At 45.1% G+C, this 26,958-nt stretch overlaps 1 protein-coding gene across 1 annotated transcript in view; it reads right to left on the bottom strand.

The window, feature by feature from the left end:
* Positions 1 to 26,958, bottom strand: part of SIDT1 (SID1 transmembrane family member 1) — a 440,759-nt gene that overhangs the window by 153,207 nt on the left and 260,594 nt on the right. Inside the window, exons 8-9 of the mRNA XM_086935576.1 lie at positions 6,422 to 6,493; positions 88 to 181 (exon numbers count right to left, since the gene is read on the bottom strand). Of these exons, the coding sequence (XP_086791702.1) occupies positions 88 to 181; positions 6,422 to 6,493 (166 nt within the window). The remainder of the gene's footprint in view (positions 1 to 87; positions 182 to 6,421; positions 6,494 to 26,958) is intronic.

Genomic DNA, 26,958 nt, shown 5'->3' with positions numbered 1-26,958 from the left:
ATACATTGCCTTTTATCTTGGCAATCCCTTGTCCTCCTAGAGACCGCAGGGGCTTTTAATATAACTGCCAGTGTTCAGAGGGCTCACCTGAAATAGTGCACGAAGGCGACGACAAGCGCCCCAAGGTAGAAGGCCAGGAAGATGATGACGCAAAGGAGGATGGCCTGGATGTACACAGAGGCTGCAAAGAAACAACAGTATTAGTAATTAAGGAGTATAAGAGTTAGGTTTCTCACTGAAAGCATGATAATTAATCCATCTATCCATCGGTTACTACAAATAAATGGTAATCCTAAAAAAAATATATATTTTTTTAATTTATAAAAAGTATACTATTTTTCAAATATGTTAGATTACTTATGATGTATACCTCATTTTCAGTGCTGAATAAGATGTGAGTTCCATGCATAAATGTTGCATAACGGACTGTCCTCTCCACAGAAGTTGGAGTGTGACTGGATGGTGAATCTATAATAAGCATAGTTCTTCTGAATAAAATGTTTTACTATTTCTGTACCTTTGGAAGATTACACAGCACTCTGTTGAATGTGTGGGTCAGAAGATGGCACATTAGGCTATGCCTTAACTCAGGAAATTAATTGGATTTGCAATCCTTGAACAATCCTCACATTGCTGGTGAGCTGCACTGACAGATGCATACATCTTAAATGCGGCATAAGAGAAGCTTCCTGAGATTGGGCACATTTATCCAGGTCTCTGTGTCTTTGGGTGTCACATGCACATTACAGCTGCAAAGTTAGGAGGACTTTTTACACAGTGGAATGTATACATATCAGAATAGAAAACTGTGCCAGCCATGCTTTCTAGAATGTTTTTCCCTAGCTCTTTAAACTCCCATCATTCATTTCACACGGGTGTTTGACATCCACTAGCTGGAGTCGTCCATCTACCTCTCTTCAGCTTGACTGCAGGTAGGTGATCGGGTATTTACTACTTGCCTCTCTCTGGGGTAGCTCCCACATCTCGCCTACTGTACTGATAACCTAACATTTACCAAGCTGGAGAAGAGAAATGAAAGGATGGTCATATGAATCCCAGTCCCCCCAACAATTACTCAGGACCGCCTCATGATCACCGCTCTTGAAACAGGCCTGCCAGCCTCGTGGGGACAGGGGGCTCATGCCAATCTCTATCCATTTTGAAAAAGGTAGATAGAATATCTTGTCACCACAGTCGGCTCTTCGTGACGGTCAATCTCAATAAAAGCAATCTCAGAATCCACTCAATCCATTGACGAAGACACGGGTAAGTCAAAAATGTGATGAAAAAAAGTTGGACTCAAATAAGAAAGATCCCCAGCACAGTAATCTCAGATTTCTCCTCTACATCCATTCCTAATCACCACTGTTCTTACATGTTGTGGTTCTACTCTAATATATTTAAAAAGAAAAACAGAAATCAGTCAATCCCACCAAACTAAAAGCATGTATAGGGAAGCAGCTACAGAGCAAGCACAGAAAATGATTGCAGATTCAAGGTAAGCATAATTACAGTCTAAATGATGAAGGGCAGCTGCTGCATCCACCTTGTACAAGAGAATAACATTCATTGTCAGTCACCATATTTGTCATGTTTAAAGTCAATTAGTTAAAGATGGATAAGAAGTCATCTCCATGAGCAATGCTGCAGGTAAAACTTTTATCTTGTGTGAATTTGTAGAGCGCACAGCTAATCACCGATAAGGGTATCCAGGCGCTGAATTGGAATCAATGCATAAAAAGCAGTCAAGGAAGGGGTTCCAGGGTTGCACTGGCAACGGGATATTACCTTGGTAATTTGGCACCCCAAATCTGAGAAGAACACAGAGACCTGCATCTTCCCCATTAACACGACAGATTGCGGTTAATGGAAGGCCTTGCTAAAAAGGACTCTCTCCAGAGTTGTACCTCAACGGTGTTTGGTCTAAAAAGGAGGATCAGCTTTGGAAACCCATCAAATCAAGCGGGCACCGATCGAACTTGTGGTATGTCTGCTATGGGTCACTTATGGATGATGATGTGCGTTATCTTCAGCTCAGTGTAGTGAACTCAGAATGGATTGAATGATGACCAACGATCAGAGGAGGAAAACTAGAAGCTGAGCAGGAATTATGGATACTTGCCACCCAGGAACATCTCAATGCAATAAAGAATGAGAACGTATTATATTGGGAGAAGGGAACCACGTACACTGTGACCGACAGCCATGTATTTGGGTAAACAAGCATTGTTGAAACAAGGTTAACGGATTTATGGGAAGCAAAGCAAAGTTAATATCCCTTACCCAGGAGGCTGCATCCAAGGACGAGTCAACAAACCCAGAATTTCCAGGCGAAACTTTGATTCGCTATAAGGAAGCAAGGAGCAGACTTGTCGAAGTCAATGCATTGGATACACGTGGGCCCAAGAGAAGGGGCACTTAGAGATTAAAGAAATGCGGAGAAAACAAAAATACTTCAACTAAGCACATGGGTCCTATAGCATCAACTTCCATCACCTGACCTAGGAAGGAACATCTCAAATGATAAAGAGAAAAGTGCAATAAAATTACTGAAAGAACAGGAAGTGAGGACATTTAGGTTTTATTTGTGGTGTTTTTTCCTCTTCATCTTGAGACTGTTTAGAGCTGCGATTGCACCACATAAGCAGCTCCAGTGGATCCTCCTCAGAAGCATCCACCAGATCCCCACACTTACCCCTGCAACTAGCAGTGATTCCCCATGGACCACTGAATGGGCTGGGGTTTTAGGTGTTAGCCACTCCAGAAGCAAGCGATGACATTGTTTGTTCCACCGAACAGAGCAACTATTCTCCTACAAACTCAAACTCCATCCATCTACAAGGAGGAGAGAGGTAACCGAAGACGTCTGAGCCGGGAGAGGTACATCTTTCCTCGCCAATCAAGTTCATGATGGAGGCAACTTTGATGGACAACATTCAGTTCAAATCCTCAAAATAAAAAGAAATAGAAAGCACATACAATGCGATCCACATTGTTTTTTGTACTTGTGTAATTGTGACTTAATCCCAGAATGCAGGAGTAACTCTTAAAGGAGAATGATTTGCAAATCAAGTCAAAACAAAGTACTGAGCAACAGAGATCACAGCAGACTGTACTGCTGATAGTGATGAAATCTAGTGATGGAGGCAGATCAAACAGGAAGATCAGGTGAGATATCAGAGGATTTATAACAGGGAAAGTAAAACCAATCAGTGATAAGGCCAGTGGAAAATTGGTAAAGTCTGATGGTTCAAAAGGGTAGAGTGAAGCCCCTATGATTTCTACATGCTTCCATTTATTAACTTACCCAGCAAAATTTGAATTAGAGAATACAAAATTTTAAAATGGTGAAAGGACAGGGATACAATTTGCGCGCATTTGTTTTGTCCTAGTTCTTGCTGCAGTGTGTTGTTGTCGCTAGCAGTGATATGGTATTCAGATCTAAGGATTCTGCACGAGTGATTTGTTGTAAAGCCTCTCTGTCTTTTTTTTCTGAGGCTTTCAGTGAATTGACAACCCCCATCCTGATTGAACTCCATTGGCTTTCCATCTTCAAAGCCAGCTGCATCATCTACAGAGCTATCACAACCAGCCTCCCCGCCCCCGTTTATCTAGCAGACAAGCTAACTGTGCCGGATGGATCTCGGATCGCCTGCCTCCAGGACACTATCAGACTGAGGAGTGTAAAACAGGAAGAAACAAGACATCAAGCCTATTCCATCTATCATCCAGGGTCTGGAACAACATCCCTGTATCCATCAGGACCACCCCAATGGAGTTCCAATATAGGATAGAGTCGAAGATGCACTTCTTCAGGACTACTACATTCCAGTGCATTAACCATCCTCGCCTGACCTCCATCACCACTTTCTCATTGACTTGTCTATACTTGTATTTGACCATGTACAATGTGCCCAGCTGCTTTTTGGCTAGGTTTGTGCTATAGAAATACCATATACATACATAAAGGATGTATGTTGTTACAACGCATGTTTTTACCACGCATGCTGTAACAACGCAAGTTTTAAAACGCATTCCATTACAACGCATTACACTGGGGGGTGCTGGATAGTGAATATTTTAATTTACTATTCCAACACCAGTCCCCGTGGACACTAGGGAAGGTGTTGGATAGTAAATTAAAACTATTCCCTATCCTAGAGCGCCCCCCAGTGTAGTCTGTTGTAATGGTTTTCGTTTTAAAGTCTGCGTTGTAATAGCACTGCGTGCTAAAAGTTGCGTTATAAAGGTTGTTCCCCCATTCATTCATAAACTCAGGCTTGCATTTGTAAACACAGGACCCGATTTGGAGTTTGGAGGATGAGATGATACATCACAAACGTGACGGATATCCCGCCCGCCTTATTACAAGTACCACCGGATACCATGCATTGGTAATATGCCAGGTAGGCTATCGGCAGGTGTGCGGCAGAGTATCCCATCCTTCAATCAGGCCATTAGATGCAGGAGCACGTCTTGCATAGCAGAAACAGATTTGTGAACTGGTTCACCTTTTTTAATACTCATCCTTAATCATATTCACATTATCTGATGAGAAGTGTATCAGGCCTTTTCCATTGTGGTTTTAGTCCACAGCATGTTCTGGGTCCACTGCACTGATCTGTAGCCTTGAAAGGGGACAGCCCTTTAAAGAGGCCTGAGACAGGCACAAGGGGGAGGCTGCAGACCAGCCTGTGACTGTTGCATGGTTAAGGAAGAATGTGGCAGGTTTCATTGTTCAGTGGGTTACTATTGTCCATCAGAGGATATATTTCTATACCCTGTGCATAAGGAAGAGGGTATACCGTGAAGCCAGTCCTTCAGATGCAGTCATGTATCTGTGCTTTATGATACATTTGGTAGTATTCACCCAGACTGCCTCTGGGGTGGAATTCCTGTCTGTTTCTTCCACTCACTGTGGTCTGGTGCTTTAGTGTCACTGGGATGCAGTGCAGTGCCTTGGGTTTGTATCCCAAACATGTGCTGCCCCTGAGTGGGCAGTGGACTGAGAGAGCAGTGGAATATGTCCTGTTGGCACATCTAGGGTACCAGGTGATGGAACAGTAGTCTAAGAATGCATGCAACGAGGAAGTTCAATGTTGCATAGATATTGTGCACGGTGTCGTGTCGTCAGGATGTTGTGTAAAGTGTGATATTTTGGTGGTGCCCCTATGATGCAGCACAGGGTGGAGAGACTGTGTTGTAACATTCAGTTTTGTGCTAATGTCACAAGCGTGTACTGTAGTGGGTCCCTTTGCCTAGGTTTCATTGCAGTGTGTGGGGCGAGAGATCCTAGGATACTGTGATTGGGGGTCCATTCTCCCAACTACCTCTAAGCAGAGACCACAAGGATGGCGAATCCATAAGAGAAGAATTCTCACACTCATTTCACCAAGGAATTCCTAGGCCTTGGGTGAGCACCAGTATGTTTTTATAGCCACCAAGGGCCAATTCAAGGTATTTTAGCACAAAAGGTGAAACACGGTTTTCACAACATTAAACTTGCGTTTTGGCTACCACGTAGTGACATCCGTGTTCAATGGTTTTATGGATCGCACTCCTCGACACTCGCAGCAACAGATGCTATAGGCAACCGCCTATGTTGCATAGATATAGAAATGGAGCTATCGCTACCTTTACAATGAGATGATGGGTCTGATGTGTGCACGAGAGACTGACATCTACAGCGACATCTACAGAGACCAGACTTTGAGAGACGTCCTTAAGCAGCCACAGCCCTAAACCCATCTGCACACTAACTTCTGATAACATCCTCCCCCAAAGATGATGCAAGAACCTGCACACACCTTCTGCAAAGATACACTGCACAGGAACTTGAGGTTTTCACAGCCATATCTGGATAACAATTTCCAGATGATCCATTTAATGAAAGAGACTGGGTCCTGAGTATGGGGTCTTTCAAGAACAGTCACCCCCATACCTCCTCCACCACTCTGCTCAGCTGGAATCCATGAGGTCCCACTTAGCCGTGAGTACGAAAGGTGAACGGATCAATGTAATTTCTGAGAAGACCCCCGAAGGGACTCTCTCCAAACATTTTTTAATTATTATTAGTCTCTTTGCCACAAGAAACCTGCTACAACAAATCCCTTTGCAACAAAAATGGGTTTTACTTGTACTCCACCAAAACCCTAAACCCCACCCTCCTCATAACCCTAAACGTTGTCCTAGCTATAGCTCTAACTTAACCCTACTTTAAACTACACTAGAACCACTACCTCAACACTAACTATAATCTAATTCTATACCACATCTTATCTACAGGAAAAACAACCCTTTCATCACATTGTTAAATATGTTGCAATGACTTATCTGGGTTTCTCTTCGTATTGACCTTTAGTTGTGGGGAGTTCTCTGTGATGGCTTTTCTGGATGTGTTACTTGAAAAGTCTGCACTCACCTTTGATGGACGGAACTATGATGACCTGGAGGTCTTTCTCCCGCTGAAGGTTCCAGGTGTGGTTTCCTTGTCCTATGAAGAAGATCCCATAGTTTCAAGTTTCATGTTTATTTTATTTAGCATAGTTACTTAAAACCATTGCTACAAAATATCTCATTACATATCATCAATTTTTGAAAGTAATAAAACCAGTTTGCTAAAAATCAGTTAAAATCAATACAAACTAATTGATCTTTGGAATACATTAGTAAAATAGGCAGTTATTTACCATGGGACTGGCCTAAGAGGAGAGCTGGGGTCCCTGGGCCGGCAGTCTGAGTCTCAGGGGAGACTAGCAAAATAAATAATGGTTATGAATGGTTTACAAACAATATCTCAGAAGATCGGTCTGAGGGCTGGAGTACAGAATAAGGCTTGTGACGTAGAAATTAAAGAAATGACTGTCAGGTGACCCTGTTCTCTTGATACAGGAGCACCAAGGGAACAACGTAAGGCGACAATATTCTAATGGCTTTTATTGGATCTTATATTATATTTTACTTATATGGACAGACAAACAGATGGATAGATAGATAGATAGATAGATAGATAGATAGATAGATAGATAGATAGATAGATAGATAGATAGATAGATAGATAGATGGATAGATAGATAGATAGATGCATAATGATGGGGTTTCTAAAGCACTAGAAAGCAATATTTATTTGAAGGCGTGGTCTAAGACGCATTGGGCGTGGTCTTAGTGACAATGGTAAGCTATAGGTGTGGCCTACATATTATGCAACTTTCTTTGAACATTTCTAATTAAAAATAACTTTTTTAGAAAGAGAACCTAGCTGAAATGAGCAATATACATATATTTTTCTACTTCGCAAATATATGGTAACCCTATCCCGAAACACATGCAGAATGCAGAGGTAAACACATCTCAGCAGACTGGAGAATCACAGCCCAGATGCATCTGGACCTGCCACCCCAACAGCACCTGTCCACCGACACAACTCCCTCTCTCCATCTCCGACACTCTTTTCCACGGATGTATGACGTTACTCCGCATACTTTTACTCCGCATACCGTTACAACGCGACTTTTACAACGCATACCATTACAACGCATAGCGCTTTGAGGTGCTGGATAGAGGTAAGTATAATTTACTATTCTAACTCCAGTCCCCGTGGACCCTAGGGAAGGTGTTGGATAGTAAATTATACTTATTCCCTATCCTAGAGCGCCCCCCAGCGCAATGCGTTGTAATGGTATGCGGAGTAAAAGTCGCGTTGTAATGGTAGTGCGGAGTAAAAGATGCGTTGTAACGGGTGTATACCCTTTTCCACACATCATTTCCTGCTGCATACTTCTCAACCTTCGAAGTTTTATTGAGGGTCCATATTGCCATTAAAATGCTCGTCCTGCTTTACCTATGTATTCAAATTCAGTACACTACAGGGACAATTTGGAGCTCATAGTAGGAAAATGGAAACATTTTTAAAACATATAAAGGAGTATTAAATGCTGCGATAAATCCACAGATACAATTTTATTAAAAAGTTGTCCATTTCCATCTGAGGTCCCCTAAATTATATCTTCCCTCCCAAACATATCAATGGCTACAAGGCTGGTCGAACCTCCCAAATGAGGGTCACTTTCATAATAAGTGTCAAGTGCTCGCTGGACCCTCAAAACATTGAGGTGTGCAACTTTTTACACATAGCCTTCATCTGTTCTTCACTGCATAGTGACATCATCAAGGCAGGCTAGGCTGAAAATGCAGCTCTCTTTGTGTTTTCAAAAGTTTATCCTTTCTGTGCAACTACGACAGAGACGTCTACAGATCAGCCCTTCGGATGTACCCCAACATCTCAGAACCACCAAGCGCCTAGCCCTCTCCAAACGGATCTAAAACAGCCCTAACACCTCTGTTGTATAAATGCACACCAATACATACTACATGATCACACAACACATTACATGCTTACAAACTTACATGCAAACATTCAGGCAGTTGTACATATATAGCACACATATATTCACATGTTCATCCGCACACATGTATTATCCAATGAGCATTAACAGTCACATAGACACATAGAATGTAGAATGTTATCATGGCATTTATATGAGGTCATAGAATGTTCCTGGAAGAGTTGGCGAATGATTTCATGGGTGCTGGTGGCTCTGCCAGTGCGATTGTATGTGGCCCTACTACTGTTGTAGAAAGAAGAATTGAAAATGATACTGCCCTGTGACTCTCCATAACAACCCCAAATGAAATCTTTGAGATATTAAAGGAATTCACATCCCCAGCACCAGCCCCACAAACGTCACCCCTTCACTGGACCTCTGGCCCTAAATCTTGCAATGCTACACCAACAAAATCAACACCATCTACAACTTCATCCCCCAACCAGGCACCTCTACCCTAGAGATTCTCCACTTAGACAACAAGAACGACCCGAAACCGCCATGATCGTCTGGCCAGTTGTCACTGCCATCGAACCGGCCACCACAATGCACTCCATCCACTTGGGAGCTCCTTCAGATGCTTGTCCACACATTTCTGCCAAAGGACTGAAGTGCATCTGCACAGCCCTCATCAATTCTCAACGCCTCTGTCTCCACCGCCACCATCCCCAACACTTGGAATCACACCACCATCTTTCCTCTGCTGAAGAAACCCCTGGTGGACCCCAGCACATTGGCCAGCTACAGACCCATCTTCCTCCTCCCCAACCTGGCCGAAACCTAGAAAAGCTCACCAAAACCTGAATGGTTGATACCTCAACACCAACTACCTCCTGTATCTTTCCCAATCAGGATTTAGACTTAAAAACACATCACAGGGAGGGCCCTCGTCGCTGCCACTGACAGAATCTGCCTCACCATGGACAGGGAGGGAGGCACAGCAACACTCTGTATACTTGACCTCCCAGCAGCATTCACCACCATTTCCCATCTCATTCACTGTATCCAAAAGACTGAAGTTTGCTGCTCGGCACTTCCATGGATCAATTTCTTTCTCTTGGGTCTCACCCAAACAGTCAGCCTAGATCCTTACTCCTCCACTGCCTCAAACCTAATACGTGACATCCCTAAATGCTACTCACTGAGCTCCACACTCTTTAACATCTACATGGTGGCACTCTCCAGCATCAACAGCGCACACAAGCTCAGCATCATCATCCATAAGCCAAGGACACCCGGCTCATCCTCACCCTATCTGAAGTTGCATCGAACACCCAAGCAAACTTCATAAACTGTCCATCTGAGATCACGGACTGGTTGAAAATCAACTGCTTAAAATTCAACTGAGATAAACAGAAGTTGTCTTCGGAAAAAAAACTCTCTCTATTCATCGGTCTTGTGGCTCACAGAGCTAGTACCTGCTCCACTCCCATCCAACACATTCAGGAACGTAGGAATTGTGATTGACAGCCAAACGTCTATGACCAGTTAAGTCAACATGGCCCCATTCACCTGTTTACACCCCCTCTCGAGGATCAAGAAAGTCTTAGAATGGTTTCCTCGAACACCTGAAGGTCCGTCACGCAAGCTCTCATCACTGGCAGACTGGATTACTGCAACGCTCTTTAAGTCCGCATCTCCGACCGCCTCACCAAGAAGTTCCAAATCATACAGAATGCAGCTGCAAGACCCAAGCTCAAACTACCACACAACACTTCCATATCCAAAAACCTCAAGGACCTCCATTAGGTCCTAATAAACAAATGTGCAAACACAATCACAATCACAATCACAATCACAATCACAATCAAGGCCCTGCATACCTCAACAGCCATATCCAGCTTCACACACTGACCAGACACCTGCGTCGGCCAACCTTCCCCTCGCCCATGTCCCCCGTATCCACCGAGCCAGATCTGAGGCTGTGCTTTCTCCTGCCTCACCCTCAAAGCCTGGAACGATCTCCCCCACCAGAGTGGGCCTTGATTTCCGGAGATACTGAAAATTTGTCTCTTCCAATGGGCTCCAGAAAGGTCAGCTCTCCCTATTCTTTGGTGTGGGAATACCCCGCCCCCACCCCGGGTGAAATGCACGCTATACAAATAGTCATCACATTACATACGCCCACTGGTAAGTGCATGCAGACATTTTCTCTGCATAATGGTGTTGTGCAGAAAACTAAGACTTATGTTGTAATAAATGTGCAGGAAATTACTTTGGCAGAATTATTTTCTTTTTTTAATAATAATTTTTGTTTAGTTATTTAAAGTTTCTACACCAAATAACAGTAATGTCCTGACCAATCATCGTTACACATCCTCCCCAGTCTTAAAGAACTACACTAAATAAAACCCCATCAACCATCCTGGTGCCCATTAACCAGGCACGAATAACTCCACCAGCCTCCCCACATAGTAAAGCAGCTACCAGTAGCTCCAAGACACCTTCAGAGTAGCTCACAGCCTTGAGTTAATTTGCAAATCTTCACAGGGTCACATTTTCATTTTAAAGTTAACACCTTAGCAGCTATGGAATGTCCAGCTCCAGTGCTGGACGTTCCATTGCGCAGGTGCAGTTGGAACGTCCAACGGCCGACGGCAGCACTCCCGAGGAAGTCGTGCCGTCAGCCGTTGGACGGGCGCAACACTTAAGGTGTTAAGGGAAGGCTGTGTTTATGTTAATATGATCATCAGGCTGCAGCAAGCTGGGCCTGATAATGGGCAGTTCTCAGTCAGATTTATGACCCCGTCTGGGGCACCGAGGTGAAGAACTGAAGCACTGAGGTATTTAACTCTTATATTCACTCAGTATTGAAGGTGAGAACAAAATGATGTTTCTGAATGCCATTAAGTGATAGGAAATTAAAATGAAAAGTTACCTTAATGAATAATTTAACTCTTCCTTTTCATTTTTTCCTATTTTAAAATGTTGCATTTAAAAGAGCAAGGCTCTTGCTCCCAGTGGCCAGTAGACATTTGTCAGATTTATATCTGAACATGTAGTCATTTTGTTAAGTGGGAGGCATTTAAAGTGATGACAAATATTTCTATGAAACATTAAGTTTTAATATTTTTAATCAAGCCAATTATGTTTTCATGTTTCATGAAGCATGTTTCTTCATTTTAAATTCCTCACATTTAAACAAATGGCTGTATTTTTCTGTTCTAAATATGGCACCGTGTCTACAGGCCACTGGGAGAACGCTGCCTGGTGTTTGGAAATATGACACTTGGAAATGGGAGAAAATGTAAACGATGAGTCTTATGTAATGCACATAAACAAAAAGTTAACTCTTCAGTTTAATTTTCTCTCATTTTAAAGATTCACCTTTACAAACAGCAGACATCTTGCGCACATATGGTAGACACGGTGGCATTATTTATAACTGAAAAATACAGCCATTATTTTGAGTGGGAAAAATTTAAAGTGCAGAAATATTTTCCATATTGTGAGTATTTTTGCAGAAAATTTTACAGCATTTGAAACTTCTCCCATTTGAAGATATGTTTGTGTTATTCGTGTAGCTGTGCCATATACTGTGAAAGGCATGTCCTGTGCTACAAATACATACATCACAAGCTTCCAGTCATCCATTCACATAGATTCCATTCATATGCACACATGTTCCTACATCCCTAAAGACCATGCTTTCACTAAACGCCAGCAGCCCTTTCATAGTGCCTCTAGTCAAAGTATTTTGTTCAAACCATAGAATCTGGCCCTATGGACATTAGGCCTAAAGTCAATGGGCCCGATTCACAGAATGAACTTACGACTTTTGGTATTCACAGAAGTTAGGATGTTGTCTTAAGTATGACTTAAGACAAACTTAAGACAGACTTAAGACAAAATCCTAACTTAAGTCTGTCTTAAGTTTGTTTTAAGACAAACTTAAGACAAAATCCTAACTTCTGTGAATACCAAAAGTAGTAAGTTCATTCTGTGAATGCCAAAAGTAGTAAGTGCATTCTGTGAATGCCAAAAGTAGTAAGTTTAGGATTGAGTCTTAAGTTCATTCTGTGAATTGGGCCCAATGAAACAGGGCATGGGGGTGTCTGATAACAATGCTCGAGTTGCTTAGCCGTTAAGTAGATCACAATGATTTTCACTGATCGGAAGCAGCTCTCACTACAGAAAAGGTTGGAGACCCCTGTTGTAGAGTGTTTCCATGGGCAGCCCCATGCACCAGTCCATAGCAGAGTGCCGCGCTGAGACACCAGGTAGCTGACCAGCATTCCAGTGGCGAACAATGTCTCTTTTAGCTGGAAGCATAGGGCAGAATCATTTTCTTAGAGGTAAGCAGGATATATGCAAGAGCAATTGTCAACTTCTTCCTGCCAGTCGAGCGAAAAAACTAACATTGCCTCTGGGTCCACATCTACTGTGTCAGAGTATGGAATGGCCTTTATTCTGCAATGCACATTTTTGGGTGAGAGTCAGGCTCAGTTTATGCCGCTGTGGCTCCACAAGAAGTGTGGGTTGGGCTCAGGTGACTCCTATATCTCTTTTCTGCACTCTTCAACCCAAAGTCTTTGTGGTACCCAGGTCTTTCCTTTAAAGAGCCATCTGATGAACAGTGTCACAATAGGTCTCAGAACTCAAGCAGACGTCACGAGACAAAGGAACATTCTAGAGTTCCTGTTGTTGGCGATTGTTAGTGATGCAGAACTGTGCTGAGTGAAGTATTTTTCCCGGTATTGGATGGGCCCTTTGAAGCCAAAGAGAGTTCTGATGATGCGAATTCCAGGGAGTTAATTTTACAGCTTAGCCACCCGAACCCCAAAACTAAGTCCACTAACAGAGATCCGTGGAAAAGTAGAATTTTAAGTAGGCTATGGTAGATCAAACAAAGGTGTTTGCTGAGAATTTCTTAACTAGAAAAAGATGATTAAATCTCCACAAGACCCTGGTACTCGGGTTTAAAGACTGCATTTAATACTGTAATGTAAGGGTAGCTGGTAAAGACAGGGTAGCACAGAGGTATCACTTGAAAGAACTTGTGCCGATACCTGTAACACTATGCACCACACAGCCCTGAAGACACTGTAGGTATGACATGATATCTCAGGATAATCCGAAGTAAAGGCCATTGGAATAGCCTAGATGAAATAGTTGCCCTCGCCCCTGCATGGTAGGAATGAAAGGCAAAGTATGGCAAAATATCCAGCTGAAAATTACAAAATGCAATAACTGCCCCATCAGCGATGAAAAAAAAAGTCTTCACCTATAAAGATACCCTGATTACTCATCAAATGAGTAAGCCACACAACTTCAATATTCTTTGCTATCTCAGAAGAGAACCTCCAGTTCTGCTGCCATTAAGTTTCAGGAACTGCTGCTACGGCCAGCGAGAAAAGAGATGAAGGCCCGGGCCACATCTTATGGAGATCGCTGCAGGGTGGTTAGAGAAAACAATAAGTAATTGTAACTGTATTTATATAGCGCTTACTACCACTGATGAGGCGTTGAAGCACTTTTCGGCAAATAGCACGCTACTCCAGAACCCAAAAAGGACTAGTGCTGCATTAGTATAAGTAGAAATACCTTTAGGTTGTTTGAGTAAGTAAATAATTTAGACAATAGTAAAGTAAGCAAAAGGTCCACATTTAAAAGAAGCAGAACTTCTATGGAGCACTACTTTTGCAACAGAGCCACCAGGGGGAGAGGTTGCTGAGCAAATCCAGACAAAAAGGTGCCAGGCATAAACAATACCAACCGTTACCATCCCCACCTCAGGCGTGCACAGAGCAGATCTGTCAGTGCCAATGAAATGCAGCCTTCAGATCATCTGCCATAGCAACGAGGAATGAGCCTTTGGAAAATTCCAGACTGAACTGAATGTAGGAGTTGACTGGACTCCAGAAAAACTTCAATTGTTGGGACACTGCCGCTTCCACTAGTTGGAAGATAAAGGGTGAAAATGTGACTCAAAACTGTATTAGTTTTAGTATGGTTGTCATCAAGACAGGTTTATAATGAGAAGTGACCTGGTCCTCCACTAACCACTAGGTAACTAATTGTGTCAGCCCTGGTGCAGATTTTTCAAGCATATCTTCTGGGGTTAAGAGGAAGAATTTAGTAGACCTTCCCTCTCGTCAAGTGGTACGCTTGACCAAGAGTTTGGCCAATACAGAGGCTGGTAAGTTCATTTTGGCAGCCATGTACATTTTCTAATTTTTGTTCTCGTACAAAGCCAATGACATCACCTTAAAGCTTTTTAAAGTCAGAGTTTTGTGATACTAGTAAGTTGGGTGTAGATACCACTGTGAAAACAGAAACACTTACTTGGCAACACTGGCAGAGTAATTAATTCTAACTAAATATACATAAATATAAGTTTTAGAAACTGGGTTATTGGTTGGGGTGGCTGAGTGACTACCCTTTTCAAGCAACAGCCACAATCCTTGTCAAAGTGAATCACAAAAGTCACAATATTAACCCATGCTTAACCCTTTGGTAGATTGGCACAAAAGCAGTCAATCTTAAATAAGAGACGCTGTGTAAAGTATGTATCCAGCACACAAACAGTAATAAAGTGAAAATACATCAAACACAAGGAGAAGATGAACAGAGCACTGAAACTTTTCAGATACTCATCCCGAGTCACAGATCTGGGTTGAAGCCATCATCATTCTTTAGCTCACTTCGTCACCTCAGTTCAGAACCAGCCATATGCAAGTCAGTCTTGACACTGTGCCTCATGGGAACACTCCAGCCAAACTGCCAAGCCAGGTCTTCCGTGGACCAGAAACAAGCATCCTGGGACCGGTTTCGGAGCATTGCCTCTTATCAGCCAGGCTAGCTTGAATCCAGTGGCATGGAGAGAACAGGACCCATGTCAGGGCATACCCGTCCCACTCGGGGTGACAAATGCAAAAAGAAGAATAGATGGACAGAATGCTGCACAATGTCAAACATTCACCCCAGTACAGAGATCTGGGCCTAAATCCATCATTTTTTTGCTTCCCATGCCATTCCAATTCAGACCCAGCCATATGCAAATCAGTCTTGACCCTGTTCCCCATGGGTACAGTCCAGCCCGAACTGCCAAGCCAGGCCCTCCCTGGACTGTAAACAAGCATCCTGGGACCTGTTTCAGGGCACCACACCTCATCAGCCAGGCTAGCTTGACTCCAGTGGCATGGAGAGCACAGGACTAACGTCTGGGCATAGGTCCCACTCAAGGTGACAAGTTCATAGGACTACGTGGTCAGGTGGCACAATAGGTGGTAAAGGCCCATTATTTTTTTTTTACATTTTTTATTGGGATTTTGCATTTCATTATATTATTGAACATCATTTCTTTATAAAATACACTAGCAGCCTGTCCCGACGTTGCCCGGGTATGAATTGCTGCCGGCCAGTAGTATATTGTTTTGTAGGATTTCGTTTTGATAGCATTTCTTATCTGTGACAGGCCTGTGAAACGCTCCGATACACAGTGCACTGCTGATGCACTTAAGAGTGCGCGTTCAGTAGTGTGTGAACTCGAGTTTCCCTACTTTATTTTTCCTTGCAATATTATATAGTGCGAACTCGACAACATGGCATGAGCACAATTTACAATACAGATGAACACATTCATTTGTGGTAGGCACGGGGAGACAAAGCGATTTGCCTGGAATCACAGGATGTTGAGCTGATGCCGAGATTCGAACGTAGCTCCCCATCTCTAAAGTTCGCAATTCTAGAACTTGTGGTGGGAGGTGTGTCTAAAAGTGTATGTCGGTGCTGGCCATCAATGAGAGAGACCTGTGCATTTTTCAAATGGGTGGTGAAAAAATATGAGTATGTTGCTGGAGATGTGGGCCGCCGTGCCACCAATGTACTTACCGGGGCAGGGTAAACACCCATTATTCCGCAACTTTCTTTCCGCATACCATCACTCCGCATACTTTCATTACGAAAGTACCATGACTCCGCAATGCCATTATAACGCATGGCATTACATTTTATATGCTTTTACCACGCATACATTTACAACGAAATTCGTTGTAAATGCATGAATGGTAAAAGCCTGGTTTTTTTTATATGTTTGGATAAGGTAAGTATGGGTATAGGGGTATATGTTTTGGGGTACTGAGGTATATGTTTTGGGGTGTTTGGGTATTTTAAGGGTTCAGATATAGTTTTGGGTTATGGGGTACAGGGGTAGTTTTAGGGTTTAGGGAAAGGTGTGGGTTTTGGGGGTACAGGGGTATTTTTAGGGTTCAGGGCTAGGTTTGGGTTTTGGGGTATAGGGGTATTTTAAGGGTTCAGGGGTAGGTTTGGATTTTGGGGTACAGGGGTATTTTAAGGGTTCAGGGCTAGGTTTGGGTTTTGGGGTACATGGGTATTTTTAGGGTTCAGGGCTAGGTTTGGGTTTTGGGGTACAGGGGTATTTTAGGGTTCAGGGGTAGGTTTGGGTTTTGGGGTACAGGGTTATTTTTAGGGTTCAGGGCTATGTTTGGGTTTTGGGGTACAGGGGTACTTTTTACGGTTCAGGGGTAGGTTTGGGTTTTAGGGGTAGAGGGGTATTTTAAGGGTTCGGGGCTAGGTTTGGGTTTTGGGGTACAGGGGTATTTTGGGGTTCAGGGGTAGGTTTGGGTTTTGGGGTACAGTGGTATTTTTAGGGTTCAGGGCTAGGTTTGGGTTTTGGGGTACAGGGGTATTTTTAGGGTTCAGGGGTAGGTTTGGGGTTTGAGGTACAGGGGTATTTATAGGGTTCAGGGCTAGGTTTGGGTTTTGGGATACAGGGGTTCTTTTACGGTTCAGGGGTAGGTTTGGGTTTTGGGGTACAGGGGTATTTTAAGGGTTCAGGGCTAGGTTTGGGTTTTGGGGTACAGGGGTATTTTAGGGTTCAAGGGTAGGTTTGGGTTTAGGGGTACAGTGGTATTTTTAGGGTTCAGGGCTAGGTTTGGGTTTTGGGGTTCAGGGCTATTTTTAGGGTTCAGGGGTAGCTTTGGGTTTTGAGGTACAGGGGCATTATAGGGTTCAGGGCTAGGTTTGGGTTTTGGGATACAGGGGTATTTTTAGGGTTTAGGGATAGGTTTGGGTTTTGGGGTACAGTGGTATTTTTAGGGTTCAGGGCTAGGTTTGGGTTTTGGGGTACATGGGTATTTTTAGGGTTCAGGGCTAGGTTTGGGTTTTGGGGTACAGGGGTATTTTAGGGTTCAGGGGTAGGTTTGGGTTTTGGGGTACAGGGTTATTTTTAGGGTTCAGGGCTATGTTTGGGTTTTGGGGTACAGGGGTACTTTTTACGGTTCAGGGGTAGGTTTGGGTTTTAGGGGTAGAGGGGTATTTTAAGGGTTCGGGGCTAGGTTTGGGTTTTGGGGTACAGGGGTATTTTGGGGTTCAGGGGTAGGTTTGGGTTTTGGGGTACAGTGGTATTTTTAGGGTTCAGGGCTAGGTTTGGGTTTTGGGGTACAGGGGTATTTATAGGGTTCAGGGCTAGGTTTGGGTTTTGGGATACAGGGGTTCTTTTACGGTTCAGGGGTAGGTTTGGGTTTTGGGGTACAGGGGTATTTTAAGGGTTCAGGGCTAGGTTTGGGTTTTGGGGTACAGGGGTATTTTAGGGTTCAGGGGTAGGTTTGGGTTTAGGGGTACAGTGGTATTTTTAGGGTTCAGGGCTAGGTTTGGGTTTTGGGGTTCAGGGGTATTTTTAGGGTTCAGGGGTAGCTTTGAGTTTTGAGGTACAGGGGCATTATAGGGTTCAGGGCTAGGTTTGGGTTTTGGGATACAGGGGTATTTTTAGGGTTTAGGGATAGGTTTGGGTTTTGGGGTACAGTGGTATTTTTAGGGTTCAGGGCTAGGTTTGGGTTTTGGGGTACAGGGTTATTTTTAGGGTTCAGGGGTAGGTTTGGGTTTTGAGGTACAGGGGTATTTATAGGGTTCAGGGCTAGGTTTGGGTTTTGGGATACAGGGGTATTTTTAGGGTTTAGGGATAGTTTGGGTTTTGGGGTACAGGGTATATTTATAGGGTTAAGATAGGTTAGTGTTTAAGGGTGTTGGGGTATTTTAAGGAGTAAAGGGGTAATGATTATGGGGTGCAGGGGTATTTAAAGGGAGCAGGGTGGGATTAGCACATGATATGAGACATGGCATGAAGGGCGGAACGTACCACACGCCCCCAGCATTTGTCACGCCCCCAGTATACGCCCACAGCACAACGCAGACACGCCCAGAAGGGACTACTTTGCTGGCACTGTTCTTTTACCTTTTAAATGTATATGGTGGGCGTCTGCATAGCCTATGTCCTGTTTCAACTGCCTTTTCCAACGCTGTATTGGGTGTAGTGATTGGTGCTGTGGTTCCTGAGATTACCCGCCTCAAATGTTTGGGCTCTCTCTTTATATTATTAGTATGGATTAACAAGATATCTATAATCAGTCGAGAGATCACTATGGAAAAAACTGAATTCATCACTTATTGCTTATTCCGACATTTCAGACATGGTACAGTAAACATTCTAGGTGTTATCATCTTTGTTTGTATTAGTATATTTACTAGCCCTCGGCTGAGTACAGCATCTGCAGTCGAGGATTACTATGTGTTCCTTTTGTGTTCCGTTTTTGTGAATTCTCGCATGGCGTTTGGTGAATGCGTTCCCATTTAAATGCCATCTAGGTGCTAAAGGCCCATTAGTAGCATGTTATGCATAGCCCCTAGGAACATGTAGTACCACTTTACTTGGGACTTACATTTAAATTAAATGTGACAATTTGGTGTAAGCCAATTTTCCATGTTTAGAGGAGAGAGCACATGCGCTTTAGCACTGGTTAGCAATGGTAAAGTACACAGAGTCCTAAAAGCCAAACAAAACTGGTTCAAAAAACAGGAGAGGTGAAGGCAAAGAGTTTGGGAGTGAGCCTGCAGAGAAGGCAAGTCCAACAATAAGGCATTTGGATGTCCTTGTATTTCCAATGCTAATCATGCTTGGCAGCAGGCCTTCTTGCACAGCAATGCACCTGCTATTTACATTCAGGTTTCCTCTTATGCACTGTTTCACAGGAAGGCGTAGTACACCCATGGCCTCCTTTCGGAGTGCTGTTGATCTATTTCACTTTGACATGGATAAAGTAGTCAAGATGTGTCCAGGTCTAGCTATTAAATACCACTGATGACGCCCTCTGCAGTGTAGGGTTCACAATTGGCACGGAGTCTGGGAGTCTGAGATTGTCAACATTCAGTCTGGTCCATGGCCTCAGACTGAGAGCTCTCACTGGTGTAGGGCTCTTGGCCCATCCAGAAGGGACAGGAGAGCTCAGTCATGAGTCAGCAAGGGTCATTGCCTGGACAAACTCACACACCAAGCCTGCAGGGCTTGGTGGAGAACTGTGGCTCAATGATCAGAGCGGCAGACCCTGATGCAGAGCTCTAGCCCGGGACCAGGGTTCAATTCCCGCCTCGGCGGGTCTTGGGCTCAAAATTCCACGGACCTGATAATTCTTGCCTCGGTGTCTATTCCAATCATGGAGTCCCACTCTGGGCAATAGCTTGCTTAATCTCCACAACGGCCCCCACAACGCTAAGGTTGCCTGGCCTCCACCTTGGGGGTGCCCAGGAGTGGACGCCTCACAGGGAAAGCCTGGATGGGTTCCACAGCGGTATTCGTACAAGCGCCTTGAGACCCTTGTGGGTGAGTAGTGCGCTATACAAGTATCAATTTACAATTTTTTTTTTACAGGGCACCACGCTGGGGCCGTTGCAGGTGCACGGGCGGCCTCTCTGCGGGCATCAGCAGTGGGCCACTCAGAGGCCTTCAGTGAGGTCCAGTGCTTCAGATTACCTCCAGCCCTGGCATTGGTCCTAGGCCCCATCCTATTCTACATCATGATACATGTTACGGGAGCCTCAGGGCAAAGGACTAAACCCAGAGACCAGACATTGTGTCTGGCTAGTTCTGCAGGGCCTATGTGACTTTAAGAAATCTACGCATTTTTTGTAAAAAGCATTGCCGTTATCCTTGGAAAAATAGAAACAAAGTACTCATGTGTGCTCAGTGAACTGCACAGTACCTCCTCTTTAAACTTGAACATTCAGTGGGTGGAGAACAGTCACGTTTTACTGTTGAAGGGTGGTGTGGGGTACAATGTTTACTTCCGGCCTTACATGCATCACGTAGAGTAAATATAATTATTAAGAACTCCTCTGAAAGTAGTATGCTATTCTGTAGCTTGCCTGTGTCTACTACCTACACATGGTTCTATAGAGGTCATAAGCAAAGCACAAATGTCTGGTTTACAGCCCTGTACATTCTGATACCTGGTTTGAATTTATGGAGGCGATTCATTTGGCAACTGTGCTGCTCAGCCTGTCATGGTCGGCACCAACTCTAGGGGCTTAAGCCGCCTGCTGCAATGGAAGGCACCACAGACAAAGTGTGCAGCAGGAGCTGGGAGGCAGCGGAAGTGGGCAATAGTACATGGACAAGGATGAATTTTATCACTCATTCTTGCTAATTTATGTCCTTTGTTGCCTAACAATATTTAATTTAATTTCAGAGATTAAGATACAAAAATACACAAAAAGGATCTAGAGAGAAGGTTCCCTTTCCCAGGGTGCCCCTAGGAAGGTGGGGGCTCTAGGCAATTGGCCACTTTGTCCAAGTCTTAAAACGTCTCGGTGGGGAGGGCAGTCGTACACCAAGCGAGCAGTGCACAGAGAAGCAACATGCTTGGTTGTCTGCAACCAGGCTCCGAGAGCCCGCTCCCACCCCGGGAGTGCGCTACTGCTTGCCTGTAAACATAGCCATGCGGAGTGCACAGCATGGACCGTTTGAAATGTAGCTTGTAGTCAGAGCACCGTGTATGGGTGACATGATGTCTCCATTCATCATTCGCTCTGCCGCACGAAGCAGTGCCTGACCTTGGGCGGGCTGAGGCCTAGTAAGGACAGGCAGCAGGCCCAGCTGTCCATTTGGGATGTTTATCAGTTGGCCATGATGACCGGCTTGTAATGGATAATGGCAGGTTGGACTCCTGCAAGATGGCCAAAAGAATGGCGGTTTCTAACAGTGAGTGCCAATGGGACCCACCAGCACCCACTGACACACTCAACCCCTGACCTCTGGGATACTGACAACCATTTCCATTTCAAAAACTGCTTGTTCCATGGGTAAAACCACTCTCGTACCCATATCAAGCATTAAAACAAGCATTGACGATACAAATCGTTTGTTCTTATGTGTAATGGAAAGTTTCGTACCTCTCTTCACAACACAATACATGTGTAACATGGACACCAGCAGTGCAACCTTCCTTAGCACAAATAGGTTAAGTACGGGTGGCAGTAGCAGAAGGAATATCAGAAGATTCTCTCACACAGGTAAGTGAAACACACATCTCCTCATTACACCTTGGGCAGAAACAATGCAGCTTCCCAACTTCAAAGGAAAGCAACTGCAAGGGCAAAATCAGCACAAGTTTTTCTTATCACAGGACAGGTACAAATCGGGCAGCAGCAATGCAAGCTTTCCCCCTCACATCAGTATGGCAGGAGCAAACCAGGCTTCCCTCTCACTCAGAAGCAATACGTGCAAACTTCCATTTCCTGGTGAAAAGATTGAGCAGAGCAGATCAACACGCCCCCTAAAGCAAGCCTTTGTAACGACTTGGGGTTAAAGTAATGCATGGTAACGTCACAATTGGGGCAGTGACTGCATTTAAAGGCAGGTTGTTGTGGTGACTGCGGGATGAAGGATGTTTCCCGATTGTATAGAAAATCCTGCTGGTGCCACGTGGAGATCTACTTCTTGTGTAGATTCCTTGGTGGTCCATGAGTCGAGAAGCAGCCGTCACCTACGAGGTCATTGCAATGCGTGCGGCTGCACCACAGCGTAACCGAGTATGCTCCAGACAGGCAGGCAGGTACCAACCTCTTTGACAAGGTTTTAAGTGCACAAGCACCAGGCTCTGTGCAATTCCAGGTTGAATGATGCACCTGCTCAAATTTTGGGGTTGCCAGTGGACCGAAGCATTGTATCAGTGTCATGGTGTGCATCCCGGGCTCCGGTGGATGCAGGAGGGGAACAGGGCTCCAGCCTGCACTTGTGGCTCTCTCAGATGGAGGGTGAAGGAACTGGGCCCTGCTTGTGCCAGCTCTGGGGAGGGTTAACTGCCTGGCGCAGCCAGAGGCAGAGCTCTGTGGGCCTCCGCTAAAAGGGTGGGGCCGGCTGGTGCCACCAGCGGGGGTTGGGGCAGCATCGAAAGCAGCTGCGATGGCAGATGATAGCAGTGCGGTTAGCTAAAGATCGATAATGGATTCATCCCAGATTTGTGACTGGGGGTGAGTGTCTGAAAAGTTTCAGCACCCCGCCCATCATCTCCTTGTGTTTGCTTTGTTCGCCCTAAGTTGGCAGGGTATGCCCAGACGTGGGTTGCTTGCTCACTTTGCCACTGGATTCAAGCTAGCCTGGCTGATGAGGGGTGTTACCCAGAAACCGGTGCCAGGATGCTTGTTTCCGGTTCAGGGAAGACCTGGCTTAACAGTTTGGGCTGGACTGTTCCCATGAGACACAGGGTCAAGACTGATTTGCATATGGCTGTGTCTGAACTGGGGTGACAGAGTGGACTAAAGAATGATGATGGATTCAACCCAGATCTGTGACGGGGGGTGAGTGTCTGAAAAGTTTCAGCGCTCTATCCATCATCTCCTTGAGCTAGCAGTGACGGCAGTGACACACCATCTCCTTTGTATGTGCAGTGCCTGTGCCCTGGTGGCACTGTGTGTCCTTCTTAATGATGGATAATCTGCACAGGACAGATGTAAACATCTGCCAAAAGCCATGGGCTGAAGCACAAACATGGCAGGAACCCTGCGGGCCACCATGTGAAGGGCTTGTCCAAACCTGCCAATGGTTAAAGGGAGCTGACCCAGGACCTCTTCCTGTGTGTCATGGTGTATGTTGTGCTGACAACAGATCTGGCTTACAGTTAAAGCTGTAAAAAGGTTGTAAACCTGTAAAAATAAGTTGTCACATTATCTAACGTGCAGTGCAGCCAAGCCAAACACAATAAGAACACAATCAGAACAGCAAATCAGTAATTTAGACACGTCAAGTTCAGGAAGACGTGGACAGGCAGGTTCAAAGTCAGGCGGAAGCTGTTTACACTGGCCCCGGAAGTACAGCAGGGATCGCCGTGCAGGCGCGTTAATGGCCCAGTGCAAACAACCGGTCTGTTTAAACACCGTGAGTAAACACACACACGGCCTAATGGATGCTGCTAAACAAACACCCGAGGGGATAATGGCTGGTCCCAACAAGGGCCTGCTAGCCCAGCTGTTCCTTTCTCAAAGCAAGAGTATTGACTTCTCAGTCAATTAATAATAGCTTTTTTTTTTGTTAACTTGTTTTTATTTCACAAAGTACACACAACAAGGTGCATTCGACATCTGTGCACTGGGGCAGAGCAGTGAGCAGCGCCCAGTCCAAAATGCATGTAAAACAATTTGCACAAAAGCGCCAGGCATTACTGCGGGCACACATATTGTAGTGGTAGTAAAGACAGGGCACAATCACCATGTTAGCCTACGGCACAACCCCAGCCTGAGGGGCACAACTATTATTCACATATATATATATATATATATATATATATATACACGAAAAATGAAAACAAAAACAACAACTGTGGCAGCGCCGAGGGGTGCGATCAATCGCGAATGTCCCACACAATGAATAGAAATGAAAGGAGCAGAGCCCAAGCACCGAGGGAAGCCAGAGGAAGAGAGAACACCCCCGACACTGGATGGGGGCACCTAAAAGAGGCAACACGAAGAGTCTGGCAAGAGACAGAGCCCGAGACAGCCAGGTCTCGACAGTGGGAAGGAGCAAAGAGAGTCCTCTCCATACAAGCAAGTCCCCCGGGCCTGCACAAGGGGCACAGCCATCCCCCAGCCACCCGAAGACTCCAGGCAACAACCCCTACTGTATGGCTAAAGCTATATCTAAGACAGACAATCGGGCAGAATAAAGGTGGGCCATCCCTGACTTCAGCACGTATGAGGTGGCGGGCGTGGGCATACCCCTGAGGCTCCCCACACATCAAGTGTTACAACATATCTCCCCGGACCTCTAGGTCACGTTCTGCATTCTCATCAGTGCAAACAAAGTGCAATCAGCGCTCCTCGGCTACACACCACTCACGTAAGTCCAACTTCCAAAACTCCAGTCGAGGAGGCACAGGACGCATCCAGTGGATTGCAATAAGCCGTTTTGGCAAGACAAGCCCCCAAGAGGGTGAACCCATATCTCATCTTCATCCCGGTGTTTGGGGTCAGAAGAAACCCTAGTAGACAATTTTTAACGGACGCCTCAACCTGGAGCTCTGTGGCCTCCCACAGCGCCCGCAACACTCCTGCCCAGAAATCTCGCAGCCACAAACATTTCCAAGTCCTATTCAGGAACGTTGCTGGCTCCTGCCCACAGCATGGACACGCAGCAATAAAATAAGAAAGCTGCTGAGGGGTCAGGTAAGGACGGTGCAGGTAATAAGATTGTGTGACCTTTAATTGGGCATTGCTAGACACCTCCTGGACCTGGGCAAAGGCCCGTCTCCATTTGCTGTTGGTAAGGGGGAAGGCAAGTCCGCTAGCCACCAACCCAAAATCTCCGCCACGTAAACTCCACGATCCACTTTCAGGGCTTTATAGATACATAATATCAGCCCTTTAAAGGAGCCAGCATTAAATAGGAGTTTGTAATGGTGTGACTCCTCTGACTCATCTGGAAAGGACACCTATAACTCGCGGGGAGTACGAGAGATCTTCGCATTTTGCAGAAATTACCCAGGGGGCAACTGATAACACTCCATCGCATCTGCAAATGTAAGGAATGTCTCACTGAAATTGAGATCCCAGCCACCAGACATCCCCCTCATAAGATCTTGTAAGATCCCTCACAGCCTGTATGCTCCAGAAACCATGCAGCCATTGGAGAGGGAGTAGCCGTGCATATGGCGCCCGGCAGAGGACCAAGGTAACCCCACGCTCCAAAACTCTCACAACCTGCCGAACTATGACTGGGTAATTGGCACTCAGACTACGAAGGACCAGCCCATCCCGTCGAGTTGGTAGCCGAGGAACAATTCGGGGTGGGCGGTGCCAGTCATTTCCCATTGGTCCTAGAGTGGTAGCTGTGGCGAAGAGATGGCGATGAAGAGGGAGGTTGTAAGTAACTTAAATGCACAACCCCTGAGGCAGCCGAGCCCACAGCCCAAGACTGCCCCTCCACCCAAGTGAAGCTTTGGCTGAACTCCAGTCCAGAAAGAGGCTGCAAGCCGTGTCCTGTACCATGAGATACGTAGAAGAGACACGACATATCGAGACGGCTTCTACCAAGAGGGGTGCTTCCTGGCCAGATGTTGTTCGCTCCTCAGGTTAGGTACAGATTTGGAATCAATGACCTTGACCATTCCGCCTCCTTAAGTCTTCCGTGTAAACCAGGCTTGGGTGATCACGGCTGCTCTGCTTCAGCACAGGTTGTGATTGGAGTGTAATGCACTGTTAAAGTTTGTAAGTATTCAGGGCTGATGCCATTGCACTTTTTTAATACTATACACAGGGGTTAAAAATTATTTAGATGTACTACTGGTTCCAACGAAGATCAGCGAGTGCTGGGCTGATGTACAGCGACAGATTCAGACAATGGGCCAATGTAGAGTTTAGCGGACGAGCACCCCCCATCTGCCTTGTTTTATATCCTAATGCACTTGGAATGGGGCTGAATGGACAGCCACCCTTTTGTACCCATCCGTGATCAAGCCCAAAGTCTTGCTGCTTGATCCTGCAATCTCTGCAGATGATTGGGTTCTTTGATGTGTTCTTCAGCGTGAACCATATTGCAGTCATCCAGCCTTGACGACATGGAATCTCTGGTAAATGAAATGCTGTAGGATTGGATCTATCTTTAATCAATCAGTCATCTTATTTAGACAACGTCAACACTCAAAAGGGTGGGGAAGCGCAATCTCAGACTTAACACTGTGATGTGGTGATTAGTGTTTTGAACAATTTTTGGGATTTGATGTGCAGAGAGGAGAGAGCATTAGCAAACCACATCTTCAGATGTAGATACTGATCGGTGAGCTTTCAGTGAAAATAATTGACACCATTGACAAACCGGTCCATTGAAACCCGCACAATACTACGCGTGGTCCAGAAGGAACTGTGTAATCCACGCTGTCATAGGCTGTGGTAAATCAAGTAGGAGAAGGATTTGAGTGGTAATGAAGTCAAAAGCGATAAGTAGTCGTTCCCTGTTATCAGTGATAGTGGATTCCGTTCTTCTCCCGAGTCTGAAACTTGGTTGCTATTACGGAGAATGTTATTCTTCTCTACAAAGTCCTGCGGTTGATGACTGAGAGTTCTCTCTCACTGATTTTGCTAATAAAGAGTGGGCTTTAAATGTGCCTTCAATTAGCAAGCTCTTCATTTCTTCAGTGATAAATGCTTGTTTCAGTGATCCAGAGACTGTGGGGCATATCACCAAGGGGGGCGATAGGCAATTATCGCCGATTTAGCGGCCGTTTTCGGCCGCTAAGCGGGGATAATTCTATCGCCCTATTAGCAAGCTGTCGCTAACTGAAGTTAGCAA

This window comes from Lissotriton vulgaris, chromosome 8 (genome assembly GCF_964263255.1).
Source record: "Lissotriton vulgaris chromosome 8, aLisVul1.2, whole genome shotgun sequence".
NCBI classification, from domain to species: domain Eukaryota; kingdom Metazoa; phylum Chordata; class Amphibia; order Caudata; family Salamandridae; genus Lissotriton; species Lissotriton vulgaris.
Note: the sequence above shows the minus strand (reverse complement) of the source record. Positions and strands in the feature narration are given on the sequence as shown.